Source organism: Pholcus phalangioides, unplaced genomic scaffold, assembly GCF_987345545.1.
Source record: "Pholcus phalangioides strain wild (caught in Gottingen) unplaced genomic scaffold, Ppha-v1.0 ptg000005l_1, whole genome shotgun sequence".
In the NCBI taxonomy this organism is placed as follows: Eukaryota; Metazoa; Arthropoda; class Arachnida; order Araneae; family Pholcidae; genus Pholcus; species Pholcus phalangioides.
Window position 1 is genome coordinate 1003752 of NW_028301598.1, and position 13437 is coordinate 1017188.

Sequence of the window (13437 nt, forward strand, 5' to 3'; positions counted from 1 at the left end):
ATGTCAACTGGAAAATCCAAAAAAAAATCTTAGGGACATTTCTTTACCTGCTGATAAATGAAATATAGTCATCAGCGAAAGTTCATTCAAAATTAATGGTAACAAAAATTAATTCAAGTTTAACTACGTGAAGAGATAGGCCTAGGCAAAATCCCACCTCAGATTTGCCTATTTCAGCAATCAATATTTATGCATGGCACTCACAAGATGTTCCATCTATTTTGGTATCTCACATTTTCAACTTGGACAAGCACTGATACTCTGAATAATTTTATTGTCAATTGCCTTTTCATGTCTTTCATTTTATTTGTGCTTCTTGGTCCTTTTTCTGTCAATTTTATGGGAACAAAAGATTTTTAATTTGTGTCTGTTTAGCTAGGGTAGTGGTGCGCACACCGTGGGTCACGACCCCTCACATCAATGAACTAGGGGGGTCGCGAGAGATTTTCCAAAATAAAAACTTCCAAGTGAGAAATTCATTTTTATTAAAAAATATTCAAAACTAAAGAATGCCTTTATTCAGTTGAGCTATTTATCACGTATCAGACAATGTAATTTTATCAAATTCCACTTGTACAATCAGCACCATCATGCTGGAATCACTGATGTGCAATGTCGTTACAAAAAAAATAGAGTGTGAGAAATGTTTACTCTACCCATGTTACTCTATGGAAGTTACTTTACTAAAATGTTTTGTAAAGTGTGTTTCAATAGGGATAAACATTTGTATTTCAAGCAGAACACTGAGGTATCAAAACAGCTGATAAAATAAAAAGGAAAATTTGTACATTCATGCTTCTGGCATGCGGAGGATGATATCAATTTAGTACTTTTACAGGTGGTTGAGAATCACCTGATTTCAAAACTGTATTTTTCTTAAAAATTAAAAACAGAATATAGAATGATAAGTAATATGTGAATCATCATCAACCACCATTTTCAATCCACTGCGGGATGAAGGTCTCCTCTAAATTTTTCCATTCTGCTCTGTCTGATGCTTTAGCCATCCAGTTGACTCCAGCCACTTTCCTGATCTCGTCAATCCCTCTTACATAGGGACGCCTTCTCGGACGTTTAACACCATGGGGGTACCAAATATGTGAATATACAGGAGAAAATTTATGTTCATAAAAACAATTTTTAATGGTCAATTTCAAGTGTTTTGTGTGTCCCTTTTGATATCGGATGATTCTTTCTTAATCACCCTGTATATAAAAAAATCAAGGACCATACAACTCGCTACACTTCCATCTTACACATAAGGTAAATATTCATATATTAAAAAAAACTGAATATCTTTTAGATTGCCGTCGCTGCGGCAGACATCAAAAGCATACCCAGTATCTTCGAGGCTGCCCGGAAATCGTTTCTACACTGTTCTGTGCAATGACATCTGTGGCTGCCACTTTCAACAACTCTTGTAATAATTAATCAAATAAATTTTTTTGTAGTTATTATTGTACTTTTTGTCATTCCAGCGTGACGTCAAAACCTGAATGCGTTTTTTGCGATTTTCACCCTCTCAACTTGGTTTGAGACACCATGTTCCATTGTAATTTTTGTTCCTCTTGATGCCTACTAACAACTCTGAGTTTGTCAGTCCATTAACAGAACACCCAGTATTATTAGAAAAAAAAAAAAAAAAAATAATAATAATAATATATATATATATATATATATATATATATATTTTTTTTTTTTGGAAATTTCAAAAATTGGCTGGAGGCAGCCAGGAGAAAGACGTTCCCTTATAACATGGGAATTTGTTCAAGCAAATTTAAAAAATCCATTGATTAAAAAATTATAAATAGAGTGGCAACTTGTAAGAACAAGGAATATAAATAGAAAGTCAAGAAAAAAAAATCGTGCCAAATATATTAAATGCAAACTGCTGGGGATATAATTTAGGTCAATTTCATGAGAGTCACCCTTATCTGCTTTTACAGTATTGTACATCATCCTTCAAACCAGCCAAAAAACTTTCCGTACACTCAGTACAACCACACTTACTATTCAAATATCTATTTCAAATATTTTTCCTAACTGAAAAAAAAAGTTAAACGATTTTTTTACTTGAACTATCAGACAGACATGAGGAAGCAAATCTAAAAATTACGTAATTATATTTCTCTTCTTTGTCCAAATCTATATATACAAAATTGATTCTCTCTCTGCCTGTGTATGTGTTCTCTATATAAATTTCCATAGCAGCATCCAATGCATTCCAGCATCCAATTTTAGACCAGTCGTTGCCAAATTTTGCATATATACCAAGCAGGACCTGACTTTAATGATAGGCTACTTTAAAAGTTCGTCAGACCTGGGCAAATGCCTGAAATAGGCAAAAACTGTTGGGCAATCACAGTTCCTGGACTTCAACAATCACTTTCGAAATGTTTACTTTGGTTCTCAAACAATGTGTTTGAGACATGTATATGTCTTTGCAATGGTTTCCCAATTCTTTAAGCCCGCCAGCACGTATAATATTTTGTACCTTTACAATATGGTGTGTAATTTTTTCACTCCTCCTAGCAATTAAAGAAAACCTGGGCAGCGCAGGGTGTTATAGCTAGTATAATATATAATTTTTTACATTTCTGTTTAGACAGATCTGAAAGGTTTTGCACGATTTCTACTCAGAAGTTTTGTAATCAGCAGCTGGCGGAATGAGAAAAATCACATTTATAAGAAACTTACCGAATCCAATTTACCCAATTGTCGTTCTTTATGTAACTATGTGAGAAAAAGAGTAGAATCATATACAAACTCATACATAATACAGGGCTTGACAAACAGAAGAAAAAAAATCAGCGCCAGCCAAAATTTCTTGGAAGAAAAACATTTTTCTTTCCATGAAACACAGTCCAAATGGTTTTTTTTTTGGCTGGACTTTTCACTTGGTGGCCCCAAATCCTATGTTGGTGGCAGATTTGCCCTTTGGGGTGTGTGGCAGGTGTGGTCACACCAGGCCGTACGATGCAGTGCAAATCCACTGATTCTTATCACTCCCATCTTAGCTGGGATTTTTCCCTTATTGATTCTGAATTTGCATCGATTATTGGATTTTTCTCTCATTAATTTTAAATTTTCATAGATTCTAGGATTTTTTCACTCGTAAATTCTGAATTTTTATTGGCGAGTCGATATTTTTCAGCATTCCCGTATCTGTGATGATGCATGAATTGGTGAAGGCCCAATTCTTCTCACAAAATATGCATATAAATTTGGGTCTTAGGAGCAACGAAAATATTTTTGCACTGGGCCCAACATCTGATAAGGGCAGCTCTGCTTGGTAGAAACGTTGACATAATTTCTAAAAACTTTTGGTTAGCTATGACTTCAATTTAATAACCACACATAGGAAATTTTTTGGTGCCAATACCAATTTTTTAGTTGTCATAGGATTTGTCAAGCCCTGACATAAGTTATCCTTCTTAGCTTATTTCAACAGCTTACCCAGAAAAAAATGAACAGAAGTGGTTTATTACCGTGAAATTCCCATTGGTTTGGAGGAATTCATAATGAAACAAAATTTCTGAATCAACAAGTGAAAGTTATTGGGAACTTCCTTATTCAAATGCAAGAAGATATGTAAAATCAGCTCTTTTCCACAAAGCAGAATGTTCTGCATTGTTTTGCAACAAGTGTACACCTGACTGGAAATGCTTTGCAGTAAAAATTACCATAATAGTGTTTTCTTACACTTTTCTTAAAATTCTTCCATGCTTGTTCTGTGATGTACGTCACAGTTTTCGACAAATTCTGCTCTGGGGGCTCTTCCCATGGATATACCTAGGCAGAACTATGGAATGAGATACTTCAGCTAATGAAAATAATTCATTCCAGATTCATGCTCGTCAGGCATAATGTGATTTCCTATAGTTTTCTATACTTAGTTGATAGTTTTCTATAGAAAACTATCAACTAAAACTATCAAAAGTATGTATAGTTTTCTATAGAAAACTATTCAGTTCTCATTCTAGGTAGCTACTGCCCAAAATTTAAAGATAAGTGTTTTAATACAACAAGAAACACTATAAAAAAGACAAAAATTGACCGATGAATGGAAATGAAGCGTTTCAAAATTGGGTAAATGAGAATTTATGTATACAACATAGCTAAAGTTCGCAGGTGTTCAAATACAAATAACACAGCAAGCAAATTGCTCAATGAGATAGCTAAAAAAATCATGCCCATAAAAGATATGGATGTCAAATATAACCAAAATAGCCAATATAAAAGCATATCATTAAAAAATGAAATGAAATAATATATAATACACTGCCCTTAAAAAAAATTATGGTTGTCCTAACTAAGTATGTATAGTTTCGCGATTATACTATGACTATTGTACTTCTTTTTGAACGTATAAATTATGTTAGAACTCACGACCACTGAAGGTAAGCTATTGCATTTATTGACAACCCTATTAGAGAAAAACTCCCTGCAACAACACAACCTGGAATTGTCCCCTACTAAATGATGTTGGTGTCATCTAATCAAAGTAGTTGATTGGCGGTGTATCAGTAACTCATGGTCCTTGCTATCCATTCCGTTGAAAATTTTAAACACTTCGATCATATCTCTGGCACATGCCTTCCTCCAATGTAAACATACTGAAGAAATCGAGTCTTTCGTTATAGCTCAAATCTTGTGTGCCAACAAGAGCACACGTAGCTCTTCTCTACACCTTCTCAACCAAGTCTGTCCCTCTGTATAGGTATGGTCTCCTAAACCTTACAGCATACTCCAGTACAGGAAGAACTGTCGTTTCCATTCATTTGTGATTTGGTCAGCTCATTTATGTGTCTCATGCAGATGGAAAAAATAAGCTCCTAAAGTATCGAGACTGTTGCCCAGAGTCTTGCACTAAAAAAAGGGCGAGCTCTAAAAACATGAGCTTTTTCCCCAATTCATTCCCTATCAGCCAAATCAATTCTATTAACCATGAAATGATTCAAAAATTCTCAAAGTGAAGTGGAGGTACATCTAGAAAAATATTCCGAGGTGGAAATAACTTGATTGGGCCCAAGTTACTACAATGCTGATGATGATTGATGCTAAAATTCAGTTCCCAACATTAACAGAGATATCACTGTATCTGGACTAAACTCACAAGACCAGCAAGGTAATAAATAAGAATAGATTTCAAGAAAATTCAGAATAAAAAGGCTTATCTGACAATTGTGTTTGAAATAAAGTTCATAGCCCAAGCTAATTTTTATCAGCTCCCCCCTTCTCCCCTCCATCAATTTACAGCACAAATGGTAAAAAAAAAACCCCATTTTTTTTAGAAAAACCAAAAGACCACCATGACCTAGCATGTCTACAAGCATGTAAGTGACCAAAATAATGACCTACAGCATGTGCAAATGACCAAAAGAGTGACCTATAAAGCAAATTTTAGAACGTTGAAAATTTTTTTTAAAAAAGTTGCGTTCAAAATATTTAATACATAATTTAAAAATTTTTCAAAAGTCATGCATCCCCCTTTTTTTCCAATGTGTCTAAATAAATGACCATTTTTGAAAAAATTAAAGAAATAATTTAGTGAAATAGATGAATGAAGTAGTGTAAAAAAACCCCATTTCTTCTATGAAAATTTCTTTTGATTTTTAAAATGCATTAATACCTGTTGGGGTCGAAATGGCACCACGACGGCAGTTACACACAGAATTTTCACACCTCCAGTTAAGGATTAAACAGTAATTCCCCAAATTTCTCACCACTCCGAACTTGCCACCCAGGACTATGGCTCACAAAGCGCCCCCCACCACTCCAACTATTATAAATACACCTCTGTCCATGGGCCTGATACAAATTCACGTTCATAAAGCACTCTATATTTGGAATTTCCAGCAATGAACTAAATTACACTCCAGCCAAGCACCCAAGACTTGTGGTAAATTATAATTTATAACGTAAAAAAAAATTCATTAATTTTTGAAAGTGACAATACTTTACAGCACAGATTTTTTTTTTTAATCAAAAATTTATTCCGAGAATTGAAAATTATTCAAATTGGTCTTGGCAAAGTTAAATAGCTTGAGGCACAGTTCTGTAATGCTCGATATTAGTTCATTCACCTTGTGGAGAATTCGCAGTGTGTGCGGCCGAATGGGTAATAGGATCGAAATCAATATAACTCGTGTAACAAATTATTTTAGGTTAGAAGTAATAATAATAACGATGAAACTTTCATCACAAAAAAAAAGATCAAGGAATTTAAACAAATTATCATTAAAAGGCGAAGAAGAAAAGACTCACCCTTGAAATGCACTTCGTAGATCATAATGTTGAAATTAACACAGTATTCGTTTTTAATTGCGTTGACAAGAGACGGACAGACCTACACAAATCTATCGCAACAGACATAGAAATAGGAATTGTTTCGTCACCAAGTATTGTCGAGGCCAATGGTGGAAGTATAAACACAGCAGAAATGGTACTCACTGCCTATGACGTTTTATTGTGATTAAAAGGCGACAGCCAATCACGACGCTTGAAAGTTATGATGTAAGATGTCGTCTGGGACCGTTTAAAAATTGCAAAATTACGAGGCAGACGACAAGTAGAAAGGTCAAAATGAAATCACATTTCTGGTTGAAATTGAAAATTATAATTATGATGCACGCGGAAAGAAAACACAATCAATAGAACAAATCCAATTAAATGTGATTTCTCGTTACAATTAATTATTAATTTTGAATAAAAGTCACCAATTGCGTGAATACAATGTAATAAAATTAATTCGGACAACAAAACTGTTGATTCAGAAACAAGCCAAATGATGACGGTTTCTGTTTAGGTGAGCATTGTCATATTTTAATTTTTTTTTTAAATCTGTATATTGTGTAGATAATGTTGTTATATTTATTTCAGAAAATTTGATGTAATCATTGGAAATGGTATTGTATTTATTTAAGCAAGAAACAATAATTTTTTGAATCTTCCGAAATTTAAAAGTCAAATCATTACCATGATGGCCGAACATGCGCAGGCTATGGCCCCCACATCCTGCAGCAGGACTGAAACTATAGGCTTGGTCAGCCGCCGGGGCGAGCAAGCATTTCAGTGTCCCCTTGCAATGTTGACGTTAAATGGTCATATTTTCACCTCCTCTTGTCCAGTGCCTGTGGCAACAAACTCTCCATCACCCCATCCCCAGTAATGACGATGCCCGAAGGTTGGGATATTTTACGGGGCACCGGCCAGACTTTTCACGGGTCTGTCTATATAACACTTTTTTTTTTTTCAAACCGAGCACAACTCAGGTCTATCGCCATAGGCAATTTACTACCTAGTGAGTTGTGCCGGAAGTGTAAGTGTGTGTGTACCTAACAGTCTGAGTGCGTATCTAGTGTTGTGTATGACTTTTCAGTGCTGCCATCTATATCTCAGAAGTGAAGTGAGTGATGTGTAGTGACTGAATATTTGTACTGTTTGTAGGACTGTTGCTCTCTGTGGCGAGACTTTTTAACGGGGAGATCGGCTCGCATTTGCGCCTTGAAGTTGGGAACCACAGAAAACCAACTTCAGCCGACCACCACTGTGGTGACGGTGGGGCTCGAACCCGGTCACCATGACCGGGTTCGACTATGACCTCGACCACCACAGCGGCTTCTATATAACACTATAGTGATCACTCAGGTCAACTTTATAGTGGGGAGAAGAAACACAGACAGGGATATATGAATAAAATTAATTTATAGGTATTGTGGCGGGCCCCCGGGCTGGATCCCTTTTAGTCACACCATTGTGATTTGCCATGGCACAGGCTGACAGGGCTGGTGCCCCTACCTAGTATGAGCGGATACAGGCTATTCGAACTGGGGGACGGGGACAGACCCTCAGTTTCTCATAAGTTCGGGCCCTGGAGAAATATGAATTTTTGGGGCACCTTATTGTGTTCATTATATAGGCAGATGTGTGGGTAATATACAGACTATAAGACATAATAATAAGGCAGCCAATTTCAGGGCACTGAAAATTGTGGGCCCTGACACATGCCCCGTTTGCACATGCGAGTAACAGGCCCGGGGAGCGCACTTTCACCCTCCCACACCTATGTCGATGATAAATTTTTTTTTTTTGTAAACGGGTCATTCATCGCGCCCCTCCCCTCTGTATCCGCCTATGCTCCCTAGTTTGAGGGGGGGAGGCAGAGTCGAAACATTTCTTGGGGTTTGCTTCTATCACAGGGCCGCCCTTAAAAGAGACGCGACGTTCGGTGCAAAAATTATAGCATGTCAGGGACGTCTTCAAAAACTTCGGGACCTCCAAAAATGTTTCGGGGCCTCGATATCATTTATTTTGTGAGGAAGAGAAATCATCTTCAAAAGATCAATACGTTATTACAGAATATAAGGTAATATACCGAAAAATATGCGTACAAAAAATGCGAACGCACAATAAAATGTGAATTAATGAAAGTTTTGAATTTTTACTTTGATGGAAATTCAGAAATTTTAGATTTATGAAAGAAATTAATGTAAAAAATACGGTGAGCCTCTTTTTGAGGAAAAATAATAATTTCCCTCGTATAAGAAAAGAGCACCACTTTTAACCCCTTCGCTAACAAGCGATTCACAAAAAGATCGGTTGATCGAACTTGTTTGAATTTATTCCACTGGGGTTTCGACGCAATATTACGCCCTTGATCGCAAAGTGGTTAACGGAATCACCAAAAAGTTCGACAAACGATGAAAATTTAAAATTATAAAGGAAGGAAAAAATTCCAAAATTGATGATTTCAGAATCAACAGAAGCAAAAAATTCCAGGAAATTGGGATGAAAATTCAGAATTAACGGAAGAAAAACTTCAGAATAGGTGAAAATTCAGAATTAATGCGAGAAATACAGTAATTTCAGAATTGGTGAAAGACTCCTATAATTTACCCTGTGCGCTACGACCACACACCCCTAAGGCCGGGATTACACTATAAAAGTTTAATAAAAGATATTTTACAAAACTTGAAAAAAAAAGCAACCAATAAGTATATTGGTTACATTCGCTCGAATATAACCGATGCGCTTATTGGTTGCATTTTTCAAGTTTTATAAAATTTGATAAAACTTGAAAAGTGCAACTAATATGAGCTCATCGGTTGCATTCTAACCAATAGTCTTATTGGCATGGTCTTTCAAGGATGGGCTGACAGCCCCCCCCCCCCCGGCTTGGGGAAAGGAACGATGTGCTCATTATTTTTTTTGTTTTCTCACGCTATAACTTCATCATGAAGCGCCCCTCAAAATATTCCATGATGGAAGGGGGGGGGGGGTTGGCATGTGATTACTGGGGTTTTTTTCAATTTTAGTGAAAAATCGTTCATACAACTGTTATAGTGTAATCCCGGCCCAAGAGTGGCTCTGCTCGTAAATGTGTTAAATTCGCAAAATTTATCAAATTTACGAAAATGGTCGGTGATCATGCATAACAACTAGCGATTATGCGTAATTGACGAATTTATCACAATTACCGTGACATAGGTCACTCGTACACATCTGTGATGTTATGGTCCCTACAGGGGGGGGGGTGCGGCTGATGGGGCTATAACCCTGGGGCCCGGGACGATTCTCATAATTTTTTTGTTTCTTTTACGCTATAAATTCACTACAGCGGTGCTCGTGAAAGTCTAGTCTGGGGGTTAGCTAAAGGTCTCAGACTAGGGGCAGTGCCGTCTTAAGGCATGGGCCCACCCGGGCACGGCTCGGGGGGCTCAAGAGAAAAGGGGCCTCACGAAAATGAGATCTGGTTGAAATTTCCGAGACTGCCCGGTAGGGCCTCCGAAAAATCACTTGGCCCGGGGGCTCATGATCCTCTTGAGACGGCTCTGCATAGGGGCCCTGCTCCAGGATATGGAGGCCATGGGGGGGGGCAACCCATGTTCCTCAGTATCTCCGCGCCTATGAAGATCTCCCCCATTCGAATGCCCGTCGGGATAGTTTCTCACAGCAATCGCATTAAATGAAGAATTTAACACCGATGACATTAATATGTTTTTTTTATACATACCCCGAACGCACGTGTTTCTACGAGGCTGCACGTGCTGCGGTGGGAAATCCTTCCCTATAGGAAGGTAGCAGAGGAGTGCGCACTTATTTTCTGCGGCGCGTGTGCTGCTCCACTCTCTGGGCTCTTTTCCCCTCCAATATAATAGGCTCTACTTCTACGCAAACGCAAGCCGGTTTTGCTTAAGATTGGTCGATTCACAATGCATAGGCCAGTCTGGCTCGATAATCCGAGGTGAATGGAACCGAAACCATCTTGGAACATCCGAAAAACAATAGAGCGATGCGTAGCAAACAGAGCTTACGGCGTTTTACTGGTGAACCGTTGATCCTAGAGGTATACTTCCAATTAGGAAAAATTTCCAAATAACGTGTAGTACTTGGATATGAAATTCATGTTTCAAGGGAATGTATAGTTATTGAAATAAAAAAAAATAATTTTTATACGAGTCCCCGTGTGCCTCAAAACCCAACTAGAAAGTTATTGCTCTATCTTTCCTGATGCCAACTAAGAAAAATTCCGTCTTTCTTCAAGTGTAATGTTGACTGAGGTATTCGAATTCTAAAAACGGAGGAAAGTTGTGGAAAAACAGCATTAAAAATGCGGGTAAAACTGTTTTTCCACATTTAACGCTGTTTTTTTCCCCGACTGTGGGAGGAATGGGAAAATTTTTGAAGCAGAGGGGAGAAAAGTTCTGGTTGTGTTGTTCCCGTGCAATTCTGGAAACCAGTGATTCCCAAACTGTGCTACGCGAAGGATTTCTAGGTGTTTCTAAAAAACAAATGGGACCACCAAAAAGAAGAGCCAAGGTGCTTCTTTCTTGTTGAATTCTTCTATATAGAAGCACCTCGTTTATAGAAGAGATCGTTGATTGAATGCCATAATTTTTTTTAACATCAACAATATTATTGGGAAGGAGCATATTGGCGAATACAAAATAGAACTTGTTAAACAAAAGCACTTGTTGGAGCTTCTCTTTTTTGAGTCAATTTTTCCAAAACTTTCTTTGCGACCAAAGAGTTTTTAGTGTCAGTTGCGTAATACGAGATAGTTTTCTACATTTTCCAAACCGTTGATTTTTGCCAATAACATGTTGAAACTTTTTTTCACATGTTTTGTTTACGCCTAATTTTTTTTATTTTATTATTTTTGGAGCCCATGAATTTTTGTTTTCTCCCAGCAGCAGTTTTAGTTGCTATCTATATATATAAAATTGATTTTCTGTATGTCTGTGAGTGTATGTTCTCTATACAAATCTACAATTTTAGATCGATCGTCACCAAATTTTGCACATATACCAAATGGCACCCGACTTGAACGATAGGCAACTTTAAAAGTTCGTCAGAGCAGGGCAAATGGCCGAAATGGGCGAAAAACTGTCGGGCAACAATGGTTCCTGGGCCTCAACAATCACTTTCGGAACGTTTACTTTGGTTACCGTGGTTCCTTAGAAATGCGTTTCAGGCGTGTATATGCGTTTACAATGGTTTGTCACTTCTTCAACGCTGCCAGTGTGGGTATGTATAATAGTTAATGCCTTTATATAATGGTTTGCCACGTTTTCAATCTTCCCTGTAATGAGATTTTTTGAATAGACGTCAGAATCATCATCAGCATCACTTTGAGGTTCAGGCAAAGGATGATCCCATACAGAAATCAGTGTTGAAATTGCCGATTTTATTGTAGAAATGCGGAAATTTTGTGGGGGTTTTCCGCCACATCGATAATTTTTAAAATTGTATTGAATTCTCGATTTTTTAAATATTGAGTTCACTTAGAGATATACATATATATATACAAAGCCCAGAAAATTAAATAGAAGCCCGACCTACTTTTGAGTTGGATATCCATGCAATAACATTAATTTTCAACTTTTTATTTATATCTTCTCTAGCATGAAAATTAATGTCTCTTTTTTGTCTTTTAATATTCAACTGCATAAATTCATATCGTTTAGGATGTTTTAAAATTAATTATGGGCCCTTAAAGTACATTGAAGAAATTACACAGCTTTAAACTACAAATTTTTGGAAGCTGAAACAGGCAGATGTGGATAATTTGAAGTTCAAGAGGGGGGGGGGGGGGGGGGGGAAGGAATCGAAATACCTAGCACCCCTTAAAAAAGGGGAAAATATTCATTTCTACTTTTCTTTAAATCTAGATTTTTTTTGTTTCATGAGTCGGGCAGGAAGTCGCCATATTGGCATCAGAACACCGATTTTCCACAGTGATTATAAGTGCAATTGTCTTGAACCTGTAACGTAATACGTAATTATTTCTTTACCATATCATCTATATCAGTGTTTCCCAACATTTTTTTGACGTCGTGGACCGTCTATAGTCAATTTCAATGCACCATGTACCTCCTGTGGTACAACCAATGCTCTGTGGACCCCCCCCCCCCAGAAGGGTCAGGCTGACAGGCAAGGCCAGTTGTAGAAATTTTACCGCCGGAGGCGAATAATTTTTTGCTGCATTTTGGATACGACTAGTCTGAACAGAGTTTTCTTTCTACACCTCTACTACCCTAATACGGTGGTTCCTAAAGTGTGGGTCACGACTGCCTTGGAGGGGGGGGAGTCACGTTGGTCATTTAAGACTCTGGTCAACAACAGGGGCTTCGGAAGCGTTTCAGACCTGTGGATGCTCGGCTTGAGTTTTATACGTGGAGGATTTAGATTTCTATCAATTCTGGAGGTGTTTGCCCCCATGCTATAGAATATTGAGAGTGCTCGAACAGCTACCAATTTTCATACTTTCAAAATCACAACACCAGATATCATTAATATTGAATCTTCCTACGCACCTAAGTGACCCGAGCAGGCCCATGCGTTGAAATGCCACTGGGGTCACCTTCTTGGGGTCTTCTTCTATTCAGAAATAAACGAAATGGATGGAACAACACTCGGAATACGAGATTCCTGGATAAATACGTTACAGTAAAAGTCATTCCCAAAAGAAAAATGTAGATATATATAAAAAGTCGTTGATTTTTGAAACAAATGGAAACAAAACAAAGTTTTATTTAGGAAAGAAGTCTTTACTTAGTTTCTTCTAGTGGCGCCATCTGTTGGGAAGACATGTAAGTGATGTTGTCAAATGTGCATTCGCATGCGTCCGCATCTCTAAGTTTCGAAATCTGCTAACCCTGAACAGGAATAGAAAAAAATTCTGGTTTTGCAATTACCTGCTCATTATTCTCTCTTATTATCTCTCTTAACTATTCAGGCTTCTGATTTGGTCTTGATTAGTTAATTTGCATTTATATATATATATACAGGGTGATCAGCGAATAAGCCCTTATTTCAAAATTAAATATCTCTACAACAAAGATCAATAGAATTATGCGGTAAACGGTACGTTTGTCAGCAAAACTGTAAGAATGTTGTACAGAAATTTCAACAAAAACTGTTGACAGATGGCGT

The 13437-nt window shown here is 37.3% G+C and overlaps 1 protein-coding gene across 17 annotated transcripts in view; it reads right to left on the bottom strand.

Moving 5' to 3' along the window:
- per (period circadian regulator) overlaps positions 1–13437 on the bottom strand; it is a 79402-nt gene that overhangs the window by 50802 nt on the left and 15163 nt on the right. For 5 of the 17 annotated variants that reach the window (XM_089232069.1, XM_089232079.1, XM_089232068.1 and 2 more), the window contains exon 3: positions 2698–2733. In XM_089232069.1, coding sequence (XP_089088195.1) covers positions 2698–2733 — 36 coding nt within the window. Of the gene's footprint in view, positions 1–2697; positions 2734–6267; positions 6478–10015; positions 10124–13437 lie in introns of those variants that run through there. The other 12 variants (XM_089232075.1, XM_089232072.1, XM_089232085.1 and 9 more) reach the window with 11 other exon arrangements.